The sequence below is a fragment of the Aulonocara sp. 'chitande type north' Nkhata Bay genome, linkage group LG6 (genome assembly GCF_057382095.1).
Source record: "Aulonocara sp. 'chitande type north' Nkhata Bay isolate Kocher_YH1m ecotype deep benthic linkage group LG6, A_spYH_male_GT1.1, whole genome shotgun sequence".
NCBI classification, from domain to species: Eukaryota; Metazoa; Chordata; class Actinopteri; order Cichliformes; family Cichlidae; genus Aulonocara; species Aulonocara sp. 'chitande type north' Nkhata Bay.
In genome coordinates this window covers 32525797-32545491 of record NC_141349.1, presented here as the reverse complement: position 1 = coordinate 32545491, position 19695 = coordinate 32525797, and the positions used below count along the sequence as shown (strand labels likewise).

General features: G+C 37.5%; 1 protein-coding gene across 2 annotated transcripts; it reads right to left on the bottom strand.

Annotated features, from left to right (window-relative positions):
- Positions 1-1235: 1235 nt before the first annotated feature.
- On the bottom strand, positions 1236-19217 carry slc24a2b (solute carrier family 24 member 2b). Of its 2 annotated transcripts, none has more exons than XM_086296345.1 (10): positions 18924-19217; positions 16829-17956; positions 11568-11603; positions 9476-9587; positions 8132-8215; positions 7210-7289; positions 6915-7052; positions 6608-6697; positions 4132-4298; positions 1236-4019 (listed from the first exon to the last, which is right to left on the bottom strand). In XM_086296345.1, the coding sequence occupies exons 2-10, from the start codon at positions 17747-17749 to the stop codon at positions 3770-3772; spliced, it is 1878 nt and encodes a 625-aa protein (XP_086152471.1). In that variant the 5' UTR covers positions 17750-17956; positions 18924-19217; the 3' UTR covers positions 1236-3769. The 2 variants fall into 2 exon arrangements, with proteins under 2 accessions (XP_086152471.1, XP_086152470.1); XM_086296344.1 differs by having other exon boundaries at positions 18958-19217.
- Between the last annotated feature and the right edge of the window lie 478 nt (positions 19218-19695).

Genomic DNA, 19695 nt, shown 5'->3' with positions numbered 1-19695 from the left:
ATATTTGTAAACTTCTTAAAGATTGCCGCAAATTACAGCATCAGCGTAGCATGGCCTGGAGACAATCAGCTTGTGCTTCTGCTGAGTTATTATTAATTTATTATTAATTTATCCAACAGTTATAACCAGTCCTGTCATACTAATGTAAGAGTAAAGCATTTTGACTGGAAAGCGTCATGGAAATGTGAATGTAATTTTTTTTAATTATTTGTAATTTCCAGAAGTATTAGTCAGAGGAATTATGGCTAATATGATATCTCACACCATTCAAAACTCTTTTTCCTAAATAATCTTGCTTTCTTTTTTCTTTCTTTCTTTCTTTCTTTCTTTTTAAACGATCTCCAATATGAAAAGGAACCTGCACAAAAGTAAAACACTTGCACCCTTAATGGCTTCTAAATATAGTATTTCAAATTATAAATCTTTCTTAATCCTGGTTTTGTGAGAATGTAAACTCATTATCGCTGCACCAGAATGCCACTCATTACGACTTTCACTGACCTAATGCCCTTGAACCTTTACAGGGCAAAACTCATTAGCTTGTGTGTGTCCACACTCAACATTAGTTATATTCAGTTCAGTTATTCAGTTACTCCCTAACAAGCACATTTTAAATGTCATCATACTTATATCTGTATACAACTTCTGTAATCCTAAAACAGTTCCACCCCAAAAATGATCATTCTTTTATAGGAATCAATAGCACACACATTTACTCAGTTACTGACAAAGACACTTGATACATATATGGGAATTTGGCTGGGGTGATTTTGTAGCTTGTTAACTGGCAGACAGGTACTTGAGTTACTCACAACCTAAATTTATAGGTAGTGAGGAAATGTCCTCAGATATCCCCCAAGAACAACCTTTACCGCTGTCCTCAGCTGTCCATTTAATCTTGGTTGCATCTCACTGGTCTTTGCAGCGGGCCATGCCTGCTTTTGTAAGAGGCTTGTGTCTATGTAAAGCAAACCACATCCTGATGGATGACACTGCTAATCTGTGTTATGAGGAAGGTTGAGTGGTAAACTGACCTCCCTATTTACGTGATTTAAATATGTCAATGTCACATTTTGTTAAGAATCTAGCAGGCAAAGTATTCCAAGATCTGCAGAGTAATTCATATGATTTTCATTCACAAATTGCAAATATACTGCAGTTAAATTAGGCTGACAAGGCTGTCGGGAGCATCTATTTCTTAATATTAACTAAAAAAGTTCACCGACATTGATTTTTTTAATTTTTTTTTATTTGACCATATAACATTTTATACAGAGATAAATTATATATGTTTTTACAGTATAATACATGTTTCAAGTAGAACATTATAACATTGTTGTTGAAACTGGTCAGAACGAATCTTTCTAAATGCACTCATTCACATACATTCCTCACATTCTTATGATCCATCAAAGCACGAAAAATGTAGTAGTGATACTGCATAGACTGGCTAAATCTGAGCTGGAGTCTGAGAACATTGTGCTGAGTTTTATAAGCTGCTGTTTGTTATGACTTTGACATACAAACGCTTACAATCACATTAGTCTCAATTAACGATTACAAAAAAGTAGTATACATAAAAATACACAATAAACACACATTTTGACGTTCGGAATAGTTGGTATCAGTTTTATGGAAATAAACTGTACACTTATTTTAAAAAAATAAGAATAAAGTTAAAGTACAATGAAAAGAAAAATCAGAAATATATATGCATATATATATATGTACCTGAATAAAGCTGATATTTTTCATGACATCTTTTCAATATTAGCATACAGAATTTAAAAAAAAATCCAAGAATAATTTTAACAAAGATGTGATATATTGTTTCCATTATTTATTTATTTTTTTACTTGTTTTAAATGCTAATGTTTGCACTTCCAAGAATTAACAGCAGAGGGAGGTGATAATGGTCTACAGCTCATTTAACTAGCAAGGACCCCAACCCAAATGACAAAGGTTTATTCAAATGAAGCAACAAGGTAGGCCAGAGACAACGTTTGGGTTTGGGGAAGAATCAGCAGAGGCTGACTAGAGAAAAATGGAAGGGAATGCAGAAATATATGTGTAGGCATTTATAGGTGTATGACCGAAAGGGCATTGTTTGCGGTGTGGACATGTTCCTGAAATTCAGATAAACTATTTTTCATTTCTTCAAGAATTATAAATTATTGCCCAGATTAAAGTCTGCTTCAAATTCTCCTGAGAACCGAGGGGAAAAATTTTTTTCCTTTAGAACTTTTTTTTGTGTCATTTATTTATTTTGAGTATTTTGGGGCAGGTTAGAAGAGCTTTTAAGCCATCTGTGGTCTATGCTGTATATGAGGACAGGCGGTTGGTAGCAACAGGTGGTGCAAAATGCTCAAGATGGACAATATGGATACTAACTTGCCTTTTTAGCAAGGCCCCATGTTACTAAATGGGCCACAGTAGTTGGATTTTGCTCATGAAACAACAACAATAGAGTAAAAATTTCGCACCATCAGAGAAAATGCCAAAGAAGTAAAAGCCTTTCTTCAGTTTAACATTTCTTTATTGTATTTTTCTGTAAGTATTTAAAATTACAACCTCCTTAAACATTTCCATTCAATCCCGAAGAAAAAATTTTAACATTTGCATACATTTGAATGGAAACATTGTACTGTGTTTTCTTACTACTACTAGGGATGTAAAATTCCCTGCTTTTTACTCAGCGTTATGTCACTAACTGAACAATGGCTTACAGCCTGTAAGTCTAACAGAAATAACACAAATCTGTGTTATCTTTTACAGTACATTAGTTGTTTTACATCAAAATAATACAGATGAAAAGCAGTGATATCGCTTATATTGAACACTCTTTTTTCAGGAACATATAAGTTGAAAAATAACCTTGAAGTTTAACAAGTAAAATAAAACAACCTCTGTTAATCTTTAGTCCAGCACTCGTTGTCCAAACTGCATCTCTGGGAATCAACCCTTCACTAAAGTCATGCAATGTAAAGGCAGCCAGAACCGAAGAAGTCATGTTCACAAGCTCGTTATAGATAGTTGGGATATACATATTTAGGCAGTACTGACAACCTTAGCCAGTTTTATCCATGTGCAGCAACTATTTAGTATTTGATATGTGCTACAATAGATTTCAGTGGATTCTGCCAAATATGACCCCAAATGTCAAAATGTATTTAAAAACACATAACATTTCTCTGATGTAGCAAAGTACGTGGAGTATTGGACATCGCCCTCATAATGATCTTATATACTAAATATCTGCTTGTAAGAGTAATGATGTCTCATACTTGGTTTGAGACATCTTCATCAACAAACCAAAATCAGCTGAGATCTGAGATCTTCAGCTGACATTTCAATCTGGCTTTTCTTTCACTGACCATCAATTATTTTCAGCATGTTTCAGCCAACACAGGAAACTGCTTGCAGTCACGTCGGAGAAAGAGAATTCTTCTTATTCGATGGCATGAAATCCATAAAAGAAGCACAGGTCTGTTTTCCACGGATAAACACCTGTGATGCACCAGCCTGAATTTGCAAGATTGATTTATGTCACGGCTTCTGCCTAGCTGACATCAACAACCGTGTGTGTGTGTGTGCGTGTGTGTGTGTGTGGGTGCAAACTTGTATGTCTGTGTGTGGACAGTGGCTATGCAGACCTCTACTGTGTGCATATTAAGTGACAGTGTGTATATGTTTGTTTTATGTAATGGTCAATATGTGCTGTTATGCTTAATTTCTGCTGTTTGACCAGCAGTTAACCAGAGTCCCTCCCTCAGACTGTAATGGGGCAGACAATAATTCTGTCCTCCAGCATGACACTGACAACAAGGAAAACAAAGTACAGCAAAAACATAAGTAAGCCCAGACTCTTGCTCATTCTCCACTTGCAAGCGGCAATGGACATGATGACAAACAGCAGCATGAGGAAGAGAAGGACGATGGCGCAGAACAGGCCATTGCTGCTCACCTCCACTGGCTTCAAGTCATTGATAATGTTGAAAATGAGCCAGGGGAATGGCAGACTGGAGGGAGGACAGAGGCATAGAAAAGACAACAGAGAAGAATTGGGTTTTCTTGGCACATTCTTATTTAAAAATGAATGGCTTGTGTGTTCTTGTTTATTGGCAGACTCACCCCACAGTGATGTCAAAGATGTTGGAGCCCACTGAGCTGGACACAGCCATGTCACCGAGGCCCTTTCGAGCTACAATCACACTGGTGATCAAGTCAGGAATTGAAGTGCCAGCTGCTAATATTGTCAAACCCATGATTTCTTCTGTGATCCAGAAAGTTTCTCCAACCTAAAATGAATAATATTCCAACTCAAATCTTCAGTTCTTTTCAGCCACACAAAACCTAAATCTACTAATGTGACAGCATCCTGTCAAGGAAAACATGGGTTAAAGTTATGATAACTCTGTCATTCAGACGTATGCATGAAAGTGAAAGACAGGGCCCCTACACTTCACAGTAATTGTGACGTGACGTTACATTTAGTTTAGTCAACAAGTGTCACTAAGGGCAGAGTTTGTAAGTCTCTCTCTCTCTCTCTCTGTGTGTGTGTGTGTGTGTGTGTGTGTGTGTGTGTGTGTGTGTGTGTGTGTGTGTGTGTGTGTGTGTGTGTGTGTTGCACACTGTATCAGCTGCTCGTGTTCCTCACACAGAATTTCAGAAATTGAGAAATATCTTCTGTATCAGGAAAAATCACCAAGAAGAAACATTTTAAGTTTCAGATGATAAATGTAGCTGATTAGACATGTCCAGTTCTAGCTGTGTGCAGTTTCATGCATTCAGGCTTGCATATTACTGAAAATGATGCACAAAACATTACTTTCTTCAACCTAATAACACTTCTAAAATTAATACATATAGACATGAAGTCTATAAAGAAAAGAGTCCCTGGCTGAAAGAGTGATATATTCTCTTATTTCTTTGTATTAATCAGTTTATTTTTTATGGGTTGACTTTCATCCATCCATTAGTTTCTGGTTATCCAGTACAGGGTTGGACTGGTGCTGGGGCCTATCCCAGTTGTCACAGGGCAAGATACGTGGCCCTGGACCACCAGTCTGTTCCAGAGCTAACATAAAAGACAGCATCAGTCACACTCCATATCCATATCACCTCAGTTGTACGGAAGGCCCAACAGCGCCTCTACTACCTGAGGAGACTGCGGAGCGCACACATTCCCAGATCTCTGATGTTGAACTTCTACAACTGTGCCATCAGCAGCGTTCTGACGTATGGATTTCTAGTGTGGTTCCCCAGCTGCACCAAGGCCGATCAGCAAGCACTCCAGCGGGTGGTGAAAGAAGCTGGCAGAATTATTGGAACAAGTCTGCCAGAGATCAGTAATATCTTCCCCACTCGCTGTCTGAGGAGGGTGCACAGTATCCTGCGGGACCAACATCACCCTGCGCGCCACCTTTTCCATCTGCTGCCCTCAGGGAGAAGGTACAGGTCTATACAGGCCAGAACATCCAGACTGGCCAACAGCCTGTATCCACAGGCTGTGAGGCTCCTGAACTCTCTGCCCCCCTCTCACGGACAATAACCATATCCAACTTCTTAATAGCAATGAACTGGTCTGCATTGGTGCATCATATCTTTATTCTCTTCCCCCTCCTGCCCCCCCCCCTCTTTCTTAAATAGATAACTATCATATCTGATATCATATCTCACAGTACAATAATATTGAATGGGTTGCATTGTTGTATTTTGTCATGTTTCTCAGGTCTTTGTCTGAATTTCTACGAACATTATTGCTAAGGATTGTCTTATTGCATTGGAGTCACACTGGGTTAAATATGTACACTTGGGTTTTAAGGGGTATTTATTATTTTCTTCTTTTTTTTGGGTTGTATGGAAGCCCCAAACGCAATTTCATTGTTCTTGACAATGACAATAAATAAATAAATACTAAATACTAAATACTCACATTCACAACTACGGCCAAGACAGAATAACTAACTAGCCTAACATACATGTTTTTTTTCATTAATAAATATTTCTGGATAACACACATTCATCTGCATGCATTGAGTTAAATCTGCTATACAAAAAAATAATAATATTTAAATATAATCTAATCCTATTTCAAAAAAATATTATAATATTTTCATTAAAACAAACCTAAGAGAACAATTATATTTCATGTATTTTAGAAGATAAAGGGAATCAGTCCATGGATGCTGCTTTAAAAACTAAAAATGACATGAGGCTTTCAATATCTGAAAATGTACTTATTTACGCATTGCCACTCACAGGTGAGAGCGTAATGACCAATTCTTATTGCACTTTTGGCAATGCTTTTTCACGTGGCGTGCTGCACCTGTAGAAGCTAAATTAGCAGGTGCACTTTGTCAGTAACCTTGTGCTTTTGTCCTGTCGCTGCACTTGTGCTCTTAAAATAGAGTGCTACAGGTTGATCTGACTGTGGCTCAAGACAGATTAGCCAGGATTAGTTCCCACGGTCACACATTTAACACCCTGACAGCTGCGCTCTGACGAGAAAGGCCTCAGATATAGTGTGTATAGACAACAAGGCTGTTGTATGCTGCAAACAATCATACTCTAATATTTGTTTGTGAGTGCGTTGTGTGGGAAATACCTGATGAGCCCACCACACCATCAGGTAGGAAAAGAACGCAATCCAAAAGATGGAGCCGAGGAAAGTGACCGGGAAGAACCTTTCTGAGGTCTAAAAAACATAAAATAAAGCAATGTAGCTTCTTAGTCTATCACTTCTTTTTCATCTAACTTAACATGTAAAATCAAGCAGTAGAGAGCATTCAAAGCACAGCCCTATACCCCTAAACTAAAGCTGTGTGTGTTACTCAGTAGAGCTGTGGAGCTCTACTCTATTTTCAAATAGGGTTTCAGTTTGTATTTTCATATTTGGTTATGTGTATATCTACCTCTCTCCTGACATCAGGCAGCGTGAGCCAGAGAGGGAGGATGATTGGCAGGATCAAGAGGTAGGTGATTTGTTTCCTGGGAGTGTCAGGCCATGCCAGGCTCAAAGGCTTGTCTTCATCTTCATCTTCCTCACCACCCTGAGGATTAGGTCATGATCTTACATTGTAATATTGTGCCTATGTTGTACATAAATATATTTGGACATATTTCTTTGGGTAAACATAACTAAATTAAATTTCCTGATTGTTTATAGGTCAAACATTTTGCTTTTGAAAAGGAGTGATGCTTCCATACCTCATCTCCTCCTGCAGCACCATTCATTGGTGGTGTAACTTCCACTGCAACATTTGTACTTTTTGTGATCTTTTTATCAGCTGGAGGTAGAAAGTAAGTAAAAAAAAGTAAGTGCATTTTATTTATATAGCACAGTTAAAAACTGTGCTTAAAACAAGCAATAAAGGGTGTGTTGAAACAAAAAAGAAGAAGAAAGAAACAAGAAAGATAGAGGGACAATACTGACAATAAAAAAAGAGCAATAATATCATGGCAATAATTTATCAATAGTAATTATAATATAGTTAGTTAATATAAAATAACAAATTAGAAATAAAATAATCAAAGATCATGTTTAATCTCCTCTACTGAGAAAAAGAAAAGATAATCTCTTTGTTTACTTTTTTTTTACAAGTATAAAGCAGTTTGTGCATCTTTGTGTAAAACTTCTTGGATGATAACAGATCAGCTGTTCAACTAAAATGTATTAAATGAAATAAATCAGAGATTAATCCACAACCAGAAAAAAAACCCTCTAAATTACAGCCTGACCCATAAATGTATTAATGCAATCACTGTCTATAAAAATATAAAACTTTTGTCATTTTAACTGTTTCTTTAACATCAGTGACGCAAGGGACAGTCACGTTACTTACATTAATGAGGGAAAACATTAAAAAAAAATAAAGATTCAGTCTTCTCGTGAAATGAAAAGGTAGCATTTAGTTTTCCTTTTCAAAGCTTTATTGCCTGAACAATTCTTTCTTGTGTAGCCTGCCCATGATCTATTCCACTATTTTTTAAATTAACATACTGATAAATTTGTGTGCCGTTTCAATCATTCATCTATAAACTGATAAATAATTGCACAACTGATTTGTCACTTTATCGATTGGTGGTTGACCAAAAGTACATTGGCGTTTCAGTATTCACTGGTACACACCTACTCCGTTGGCAGTGGCACCGTCTTCTTTACACTTCTTCTTGGCCATTTTGTGAAGGATTGACGCCTTCTCTTTAAAATGTCCTAAAACAAAAGAAACAGTCCTTAATGCAACATGTCTTAATGCAAGCTCAATCATCCAGTTATGGAAATCCCAAAAAGTTGATTCTGTTCATTTGGACGTAGCGTTTTCAGTGGGGGAGGCGTTTCGTCACTCATCCAAGTGACTCCTTTAGTCTCAGCTGACTGTAGGTTTCCCAACCCTATAAACAGTACATTTGCACAATGACTGAAACTAGCCCACTGAATGAACAATGTAAATTGTCATGACCATTGATCAGTGGCTATGGTGTCATCATGGAGGCAGATGAAACAATGGTCTCGTATGATGTTACATCTCTCTTAACTTGTGTTGTTTGTAGTTCGTAAGAGATTTCAGGATGGCCCTAACCTCAGCATCAGGACCACTCTCAGCAGAAACAGTGTGTTTGTTCTTGGAACTGTGTCTTCATTACACATATTTCACATACAAGGGTCATTACTACAGGCAGAAATATGGGCATGCCATGGGTTACCCTTTTACACCCACTGTGGCCAACTTGTACATGGAAGAAGTGGAAAAAAGGGCTAGGGTTAGTATTGGAACAGCTGAGACACATTTTTCTAAACACAGCGCCTCTGTTGTTTTTAAACCCCAAAACAGGCTGCACCAAAAATTGGTGTTCCCCAAGGATCTGGTCCCCTGGTATTATACTATAGTATAATGCCAGGAGGATTCCCATGATTTATACATCAGGGAAATCAAACAACCTCTGTTTCAGCCGATGGCACAACACAGAAGAGCCACCTCGTCAGGTCAGGACTCCTCAGTCTATTTACACATACAGGCCAGTGGACACTCTTTCAGTAAGGAGGACATACACATCCTGGACAGGGAGGAACGCTGGTTTGAGCGGGGAGTCAAGGAGGCCAAGGGAAGGACCGTCTCTGAATCAAGGAGAAGGCCTAAGGGTGCATCTTTATTGCAATGCTGTGATTGCAGCCATTCTGCAACTCTCTTAACTGTCTATGCTCTTAAGCCTAATCCTAGATATAAACCTTTCATAGGATATCCTTTTGATCTTGGGCTAGGCTTAATCTGTTTCTTGGAAACCTGAAGTTATTAACTTTTATTTAATCTCAAGAAAAGTCACATTTGAATTTGTTGTGGTGAGGGAATGTAATCTTTATGTCAGCACGTTGTATGTGTCACATTCTGTGTTTATTTGAAACATTTCGAATTTGGGAAGATTATAATGTTTGTGAGAGTGTACGTGATTTGTATCTGCGCATGCTCACTCATACCCTCATTACTGAGGGGATCCAGTGTGTGTATCATGAGCTGGAAGATGCTGTTTCTCATCAGCGAGTTGTGTAGAGAAGCACAGCTGCCTTCCCTCTGCAGCCTGGGTTTAGCCTGTAAAACATAAAAGCACAAATACCAAATGTTTTTATGGATTCAAATGTAAATGCACACTTATTTTACGCATCATTATTTCTCTCTGTGTCCACTCATGGGCTTATTATAGTCTTAAACCATTGTCAGGTGGAGCCGGTCACAGCTTCAGTTCTTTAAATAAATACAATTAAATTTGCAATGTTCCAAAGGGGAAAAGAAAGATAATACAGTTTTTCTCAGTCGCTTTGGTGCATTTCTCACAACAGAATTGAACTCTCCACCACTACTAAGGCACTTCTCAAAACAATTAGTGCAAACTGCAAAACATGGTGGATAACTTGCAAAAGTGAGTCACTCCATCAAAAAGAAAAGTCAGGTGTCCAAAATAAGTTGTCAATGCATCAACAACAAATCCCTTGAGCAAAACAGACAATACATTCATCAAAAGCAAGTACTGATACCAAACAAAGTGTCAGGGCTGTCACAATTACAAGTCATTACACCAGCACCTTTGGTCACAAAATCAAATGGTTTGAACATGTTCTCATTGTGACGGATTTCTTTGTAGGTGCTTCCCAATGACATGTCAAGTCTGGACAGCATGCATGGCATGTTGAAAACCATAAATTGTAAAGGAAAATCAAGACACTCCATATGCACTCTTGATAATATTTAATTGAAACTGTTCACAGCATTGTGCAAACTGGGGAAATACAGTAAATCAAACATTTTACAGCAAACATAAACTCACTTAGACAGTAAACCTCACTCCAGTGGTTATGAAACAAAAAAACAAAACTGAAAAACAGACACTGCTGCATATCAATCATTGATATCTAGACGCTCCCGTCTGTCTGCCCACATATTTGCATCAACATCACAGCGAATGTCAGCTCTATCGATGCATCGGGGAAAGTATCTTCTGGAGTGTCAACTCCACTCTCTGCAGGACTCTGCTGTGATGTCATCACAAGCTGCATCCATAGCTGCTAGCAGGGTCATTTGGGTATGTGGATGCCTGTCATATACCTTCCACCTCCAGGAAGAGAAAAACTCCTCAATTGGATTTAGGAATGGAGTGTAAGGAGGAAGAAACTCCATAAGTATCCTGTCGTGTGCTGCAAACCACTGCCCGACTACAGCAGAGTGATGGAAGCTAACATTATCCCAAACCACTACATACATTGTCCGATTGTCACCAGGATCATCCCTTTCATTTTGTGGGATTAGGTCCCTATAAAGAGCGTCCAGAAAAGCCAACCGGTGTTGTGTATTGTATGCACCAATACGAGGAATATGGGTGTGAACGCCATTTTCTGAGATTGCTGCACACATTGTAATATTTCCTCCTCGTTGGCCTGGGACATCAATGGTGGCTATTTCTCCAATGTGATTTCGTTCACGCCTTTTGCAAGATTGAATCCCGCTTCGTCAAGATATACAAACGTGTGCAGGGGTTTCATGGAAACTCCTTAAAAATAGGGTTTTCAAAATGGGTGTACAAAGTGTTTGACAAGATGTTCAACAATTTTGAGTGCACTGACACAAGCAATGCAATGAAGACTATTAGTTGTAAGGACAATGACTATTCAGCCGGTACAAGTATAAATAATTGTGACATTCATGATAAAAGAAAGGAGATAGTGATGAATAGGAAGTCAAACGTGACCATTCTTTAGATATTTGTACTCACTCAACTGCTTCATGTCCAAAGGCATTTGCCTTTGGACGCAGTGAACGTGAAACCGCCACAGGGTTGTGCCAAAACGACTACATGTTGTGGTGGTTGAACTAACTGTTGTGCAATGTTTAATTCTGTTGTGAGAAATGCACCAAAGCGACTGAGAAAAACTGTAAGACGTTAAGCTACTATTTAAAAATTAAATGAAAGCACAAGAAACACATTTTTAAATAAACATTTTTGAAAGATTTGAAATATAGTGAAATATAGAAGCGGTATACTATGTTATGCTTATAAAACAGTACAAATAAACTTACCGTAAGCTTGTTCTCGTCATCACTTGGGGCATTTACCTTTAGGAAAGAACACAGAAACAATAATATAATAAAAATATAATAATAGACATAATAATAGATTACTGTAATGGAGAATATAATAAACATATTAAATATGTAGTCAGTATATTCAGTATATTTAATAAAATGCCACCAACACTTTTTGTATTTGTGGCACTGGATTGGATTGCATTTAAACAAATGTTAATTAAAATAAACATGGAAATGGTGATGGAATAGGGAAAGAATAGGACCTCAGCTTGAGTTATTCACAAAGCACTTTGGAAGGCATTTTTAGATCAAGTATATGTAAATTATTTCTAACAGCAGGGAGGGTAAAGACACCATTAATCAAGTAATTATGCAAAAATGAAAAGATTAAAAAATATTTACTCAAGATTTATCATCACCTTCTTTTTCAGTATCCCAGCTATTTTAGAATCAGAATCAGAATCAGAATCAGAATACTTTATTCATCCCGAGGGAAATTAGATGTATAACTTCAGTGGAGATTACATCACGTTGTTCATGTCCAGTATTTATTTAAACTTCCTCATGAAAGCAAACCATTGCACGTTTTAGGTATCTTTCCAACACGAAGACTACACACACAGGAGGATCTCACACTAATCTCAATCCCAGCCATGTCACTTTATAGCTACATACATACATACATGTCAAAGCTCCCTCAGTCCTAACTCACACTGTGCCACTGAGGTATACACGCCGTGGTGAAAGAAAACAAAAAAGCTGGATTTTACTCCAGAAAAACTAGCAAGGATAAAACAAAGAAAAGAAAACATGCACACAGACTAAAAGGACAAACCATGAGCAGCATAACTACAAACTACAAAACCATTTGGCTTTGGAGGGGGGAAAAAATCACAAATTGGATTCATATTAAAGGCTATAGAAGATTTTTTGCACCATTTCCAAGGTGAAAGGCAAATTAAAATAATATAAATTCTCAGTGTTTACTGTTCCAAAGTTGTCTCCCAAAATATTACTTCTGACAGGTTTGTATAAACATGATAATCCTGTATTTTTACTCACTTTGTTCCAAAGATGTAAATCTTATTAAAGGTAAAATAGCTTCCAAAGAACCAAAGAACAAGATAAATGAGAAGATATAGTTACTATCCTGAGTGCAATTAAAGCTCCATTAGCAAAGCAACAGCCAAAAAACCCCCAAAAACCATTTAGACGAATATTAGATTAATATAGATTTTCTGGTCCTTTTACCTATTTGTTGTGTGATTGTGCTTGTCTGTTGTTTATAATCATGACAGTGTGGTCCAGAAACCTGACTGGGTCACAACTGTGCAAGAGGAAGCCATGGTACCATAAAGTAGTGTAAATGATGGTAAATGGCCTGTATTTGTACTGGTAAATGATGCAAGTGACATCATAATAAAGTACAGTTCTAATACTGGATGTGGTCCAAGACCTCATTGTTGTCACTGCTGGTGTGATCTTATTGCTAAATGGTCTCCACTTAATCTAGATGAGGCGTTTTACAAACACAGAGTGAACATGCTAAACTCAACAACAGAGGGTTTTCTAACTAACTTGATGGTTGGTTTTGTTTTTAACAACAGGTACCCTTCCTGCCACAACACCAAAATGGAATTTATGTCTCCAAATGAAACAAAACCAGCAACATTTCACTTGCCAAGCAAAAGCTTAAACCATTAAACCGGCACACTCTGGAGCCACAAAGTCATCTTATACTCAACAAGTATCTCATGAACAAAATCGAGCACTAAAGTGGTCTCTGAGAAATATACAAACACAGACAAAATACCACACCTGGCACGTTTTCATGACTGAGTCTTCAGAGATTGAGCAGATAATCCCTTTAATTAAAACACCTGCCGCTGCTAGGGTTGCTAAACCAAGACACGGGTGGTTAAGTATTGTTTTTTGAAGTCATCACTACCAAATTGCTCTGGTCCACCTGGTTGTTTGGTAATAACAATTGTGTCTAATCTTGATAGAGATCAGTTTTCAATTTAAATCTAGTAAAACTATGTATCTTATCAGTCAGAGCCTTTTCTTCCTTTTTATATTGTTGTGAGTTCAAACATTGTATCATATTTCTCATTAGACTTATTAAACTCAGCTAAACAACATAATTTTAGAAAGTTTTGGCCAATCTTCTAAAACCATTTGATGGTTAAAGATGGAAGATGTGAATACTTCACAGCATTCATCTTACCCTTGTAACAAAAAAATATATATAAAATGAAATAATAATATGGATGATGATGATGATGATGATGATGATGATGATGATAATGGTAATAATAATGATGGTGATGATAGCGAGAAAAACATGGTCAAATGAAGGACCAAACCTAAAGTTAAGGAAGCTTGCCTTTTGTTGTCACCTGTCTTTCTTGGCCTCGTGATTTCTGAGCACTGTAAGCAGAAGCCAGCTTGGCATTAGGTCATGTTAGCTAATGCTCACATGGCTCATAAGAGTGGCTGCATGACAGAAGACACTTGCAGCCTGCTGTAGAATCTGTTGAGCCTGAAGCTGTTCTTTGGTAATTCCTCTTTGAAAGAAGCATTTTTTTTTTTTATTTCAATTTATTTTCTGATTGAAGTTGTTAATTAGATACTGCAATCTGACAAGTAACTATCATTTATAAAGTTTGGGTGTTTTTTTGCATTTTACATAACATATTACTTTTTTACCAAGCTCTTATTATGTGTCATAATAACAAAATCATCTCCTGCTACCCAAATGAAATGCATGCACTGAGCAAACCAACTTGAAAAAGTCCAGTGTACATACAAAATACAAGCTTCACAGCACTATGAGCATAACTGCAGGCAGAGAATGAACTGTGCAGGATTGTTTCTCTCTGAGATCTGCTGATTCCTGCTCCTCCAGGTACCACCTGACTATTATTAGTGGCTCTAATAGGATTAGAGAGCATTAACCTGAGGGATTATTTAGGAGCTACCAACACATGAGAGCAAGACAGCTTGACATCCAGTGCTGGACAGCAAAAGAAGAAAGCTGTTCTTTGGTTCAAGTGAGGCAGCTTGGGGAACAGCTGATTCCCAGAAGGGCACAGATGTCAAACAGAGCTTCTGTAATAACAGTGATATTAAGTTTGATTAGCACACATGTGTATGTAATCAAAGGTTTAAATAATTCAGTATGAACTAAAATATAACAACTCTACAATGGAAATTAATTCTTAAGAAATTGTGTTGAAAAAGCTTAAATATATTTATATCATACTTCATATGCCATTTGCCATTAATGGCAAAAATGCTGAAATAAAACCACTTGGAGTAATATTTGGAGAACATTTTGTCTTGTTTAGACCTACAAGAAAATTTCATGGGCGGAACTTTAAAGCAAATACCATCACATCAGAGGTCAAGAGCTAATATGCAATGTGAAATGTGAGTATTACTGAAGCAGCATGTATAGCAATGGATTGAATATGACCCTGATGGACTGATAGTGGACGATGGCAGATGAGGTTACACACATATGATTAAGAAATCGCAGAGCAACAGATTCAACTCCAGCTGTACCCAAACAATAATAGGATAGATGGTGAGTCACTGAACAACTGTTTCTGATTCCATTTGTTTAAATGATTAACGATGTGAATAACGACAGAAACCGATGCTTAAATTAAAAAAAAAAAAACAGGGCCAAACATTACCCTATCATAGATAACAGCTCCCGCCCACTTTTTTTCTAATGTGAGGACACAGCTGGGAGAGCTAAATGAGGGACAGGACTTAACAGAGCAGAGAAATGCACACGGAGGTTTGTACTAGTACTTTTCCTTCTCACATCATTGCTTCAGTTTTGGCATTTTAGACTATATGGAATACATGAAGGAATTAACAATAAAAGAGTCCAATTGATGGTTAAGTCATCACAAAAAAATCTTAGTGTGGCACTTTGGTGGCAATTTCTGCATGACATGCCTTTTCCTGTTATTATCTGAAATAAATTGTAAAGTGAGTGTATATGTTAAATCTGTTCAAGCAAAACTTTGTGGTTAAGTAGTTTGGACCACCAACTTGGCTGATGCAAGTCTTTGGCAAATGTTCAATAATACCTGTGATGATCTCGATAGATGGGAATACAGTAAAACCCTAATGAAAAATACAAAATTTGAATGAAATTAAATGCATGACAGATTAATCTAATCTTTAACTTACTTAAGTTTTCAAACATAAAAAATCTTAAGTCTTGTAATCCAGTTTAAATGGGGACATTGACTGGCTCTGTTACATCACTACTGTTCTAAGAGCCCTGCTGGACTCTGGTCTGAACTCCATTACTAAAAGTAATGATTAAAGATGAAGCCTGGTCTTAGTCAGCATGAATATGGTGTAATCCGGCTGTCTATCAAACATCATCTGAAGTACACAGGTGCACAAATGTTTATATCCTTTAAAAGTGAAATTAAGGAGATTTTGATGGATGATAGAATGCAGTCTGTTTAGTACTCAGGTCTCTTTTAACACCCTCTCAAATTCTCAAACCATGAATACTATTATTCTAAGGCTCAGCAGTCTATGTAAGTTTTCCCTGTTATGTAATTTACTTGAAAAATTTTAAACAACAAAATGACAAGAGCAACAACAACAACAACAACAACAACAAACTAAACCATTTTGAAGCTTATACTTTGTACCACTCCTTTCCTATGCAAATCAAGTGGTATAGTGTTGCTGGAGAAGATTCAGTGTCCTTTTTCTTTGTTTACCTATTTACAGTGCACTTTTCTTGGTTAATTTTATATACATGTTGTTGTTGTTTTTTATTAATTGATTTCATGTAAATCATTCAATCTATCTATCAATCAATCAGTTTCTTCATTTCAAATTAGGCATTTTTCTTTCTGAGAAACTCCCTAGTTTTAGTATCCGAGATGTAAGACTCATTCTCCTGATACACTCTTTTAATTTAAAGTCTTCATGGTTGTTTGACCCAGTAGATTGAAGTGTGGATGAAATCTTTTGTGAAATTTTTTGGCATTTCTATTTACTTATTTATTTATTTATGTTTTACGTTTTGGAACTTAACCTTGGAAGAATATTTATAGACTATACAAAGCTGTCGCTTGACAATGATCAAGGGTGTTGTGGAGTAGAAAACATCTGGGTAAGAGTAGGGAGGATAAATGGATGGATGGATGGATGGATGGATGGATGGATGGATGGATGGATGGATGGATGGATGGGTGGAGTCAGCTCACCTTCTGTGCATTCTCCAGCTCGTCCACCTGGTTGCTGCCCAAAATGCTTCTGATGATCAATTCGCATTTGGGATTGAACTTCATGAAAGTTACATAGAAGGTGTAGAATAGCAGCAGACTAACACTTTCTTCCAACACAATTTGATTATCCAAAAAGAAATAGATGAGCATGAGCAAGCCAACGATATAGAATGAGACATCTCTGAACAGAGGCCACCAGGTGAGATTCAGCACCTCTTTGGAGAACAAGGCGCACATCCCAATTACAAATAGGATGTTGAAGACAGCCGATCCCACAATGGTACCAATACCCACATTGCTGTGGGAGATGAAGACTCCTATAATAGATGTGAAGAGTTCTGGGGCAGACCCACCTGCAGCCATAAAGGTGGCTCCTGCTACATCATCAGAGATCTCCAGCTTCTCTGTGATGACCGTGAGTGCAGGAACAAAGAACTCATCACAGACAATGGCTAAAGCTATGAACATGTACAACATGCCAAACATATGAAGCACTACGTAGCCCTGGCGCCTGTCCTCCACACTGAAATAGTCCGTTGGGTAGTCCCCATGATTCATCTCTATACTGGAGGATTTCATGGCCACTGGTGTATCCTCTGGTGCTGCTGAAAGGTTCCGGTACTGCAGAAGAGTTCTTTGGGGCATTGCTCCCTCAGCTGAGCGTTCAGCAGCTGAATCTACCTGAGTGGTCACTGATTTGGCCAGCATCAAGGCACTCCATGAACAGACTGTGCAGACAACCACCAGGCTGATGATAAAGCCCAAAATCCGTCCAGGCCGTAGCTTTCTCTTGACACCATGGTACAAGTGCATGGTACTCCTACTTTGAGGGCCCAGGCGAGGTGGTGAGCTGGAATATGCTATCAGGTCTTGATTTCTTATGGGTAGGATGAAATCCATTCTGTTTGGTGCAGGTTGTCAGAGTGGAAGTGTCTGGAATCCCCCAAAAGCTGGGTTGGTGGTGATATTGGCTATAAGGGTGGGGGTTTGACAGGCCACGGCGGTTTACCAATTGGTTTGCATGCTGCTGCCAGGTTTAAACACAACGGAAGCCCTTCAGTCTGATTCCAGGATCTATGCCATTTAAAGGTTTCCCCATATTACACACTGCAAGACAGAGAAAACAGAAGTTATAATACAAGTGTGCAAATGAAATATAGACATAAAAAGATATGCATAATAATTAACTATTTATCTATCAAATGGAAATCACACGAGCCGTCCAATGACAATAATAATCAGCAATTTTGATGAGTATCCTTTTTTTCCTTTTATTTCTTTCCTTAAAAAAAACAAACATTTTCACTCCTGCTATTAGCTTTACTGTGGCCTCCTTGGCTCGAGTATGCCCATTCACCTACTTCTTTGCTATTTCTCAGAGAGAAACTTTGTTGGTTTAACTTTACTCAAGTGTTTGATGAGTTGTTCCCTTCTGATTCTTTAGTCTTTCAAGCATTCTTGTTTCCTTTCAAGCATCCCTGCAAGTATTGTTTTTGTAACAGTGTCACAAACTAAAACCCTTGTTAAAAAGCAGCTTCAGAAATAGCTATTCTCAAATCTAGAGTAAATCATATTTTATTCAAACACATAAACCTTCAAATATATAATTTTATTTTGGTAGAACTTAATTTTAAATAACAGTTAAAATCACATATAGCAACATTTTTTTTTCACTTGTAGTTTTTGTAATTTTGGTGTTGTAATTGGTCCTGAGAAGATGCAGTGAAAGCTTTTCTTTAACTGTAGCTAGAACATTAATGAAATCGCATTAGAGAGCTTTTTAATCCCCCATAGGATATACTTAGATTAGCCTCACGTCCTGCACACAGGTACCAAAAGGTAGGCACCAACAAAATGAACAGAATGAAAAATGAGACCTGATGAGATTATTTTGCACATTAGAGTTATTAAACACTTATTCTATTCTACAAAAGCAACAATAATCTCTGAAGTCTTACAATTTTGTGCAGTCTCATTTCTATCATTTAAATGTTTTAAACAAGCAACAATTTGCTGTCAGATGAATACTAAATCTTTTAGGTTATTAGAGTGAAGACAAATTGCAGCTACACACCAAACACACACATTCATCTTTTAGGTTCTCATACCACTCTTGGATATCTCCAGTTCAGTGGAGAAAAGTACAGCAGTCAACAGCTTGTCAGATCCTGAATCTCTGAGTGAATATTCCTGTAAATTGACTCTTAAAACAAAATGATCCCAGGTGTTCAGTGCAGGTCTCAACAGTAAATCCTCAGTGAGATTTTCTTCTCTAAGCACAGAAAGCTTCAGGACAGCATGTCCTGAAGGAGCTCCTCCCTCTTTTTCAGTGTTCCTCCCCCATTGACACTGGCCACCTCCTTTTACTTTCTCCTCCTTCCTTGTCCTCTCTGTCGCCAAGTCACTGTTAAAAAATGAGGATCACTATATATGTCAATCGTATCTGCTTCCTCTGGCCACCCTTCCTATCGCCCCACCTCTCCAAATCACCTGCATAATTCCTTCCTAGCTCTACAAACAAGTGAACAGATAATGGATTGAGAACAATAAGCTTACAGCTTGATGAGGCTGAAATTATCAGATCACAGTCTTGTGTATAAAGCGCTTGAAAATGATCCTACTTACTCTGTTATGCAATACTCTGCAGCACAGTTCACAATAGATGCTGCATGATATTTGTATGCGTTAGAGGTTTATAACCTATAAATAGGATGCCAAACTATTTAAAAAAATGAAAGTTATAGGATGTCATTTTGCCATTTAGTTTTATTAATTTAAGTAATTTTTTTCTTAGAGGGTTAGATACCTTATTAAGCTGCATAAAACATATTTACATGTGAGAGAAT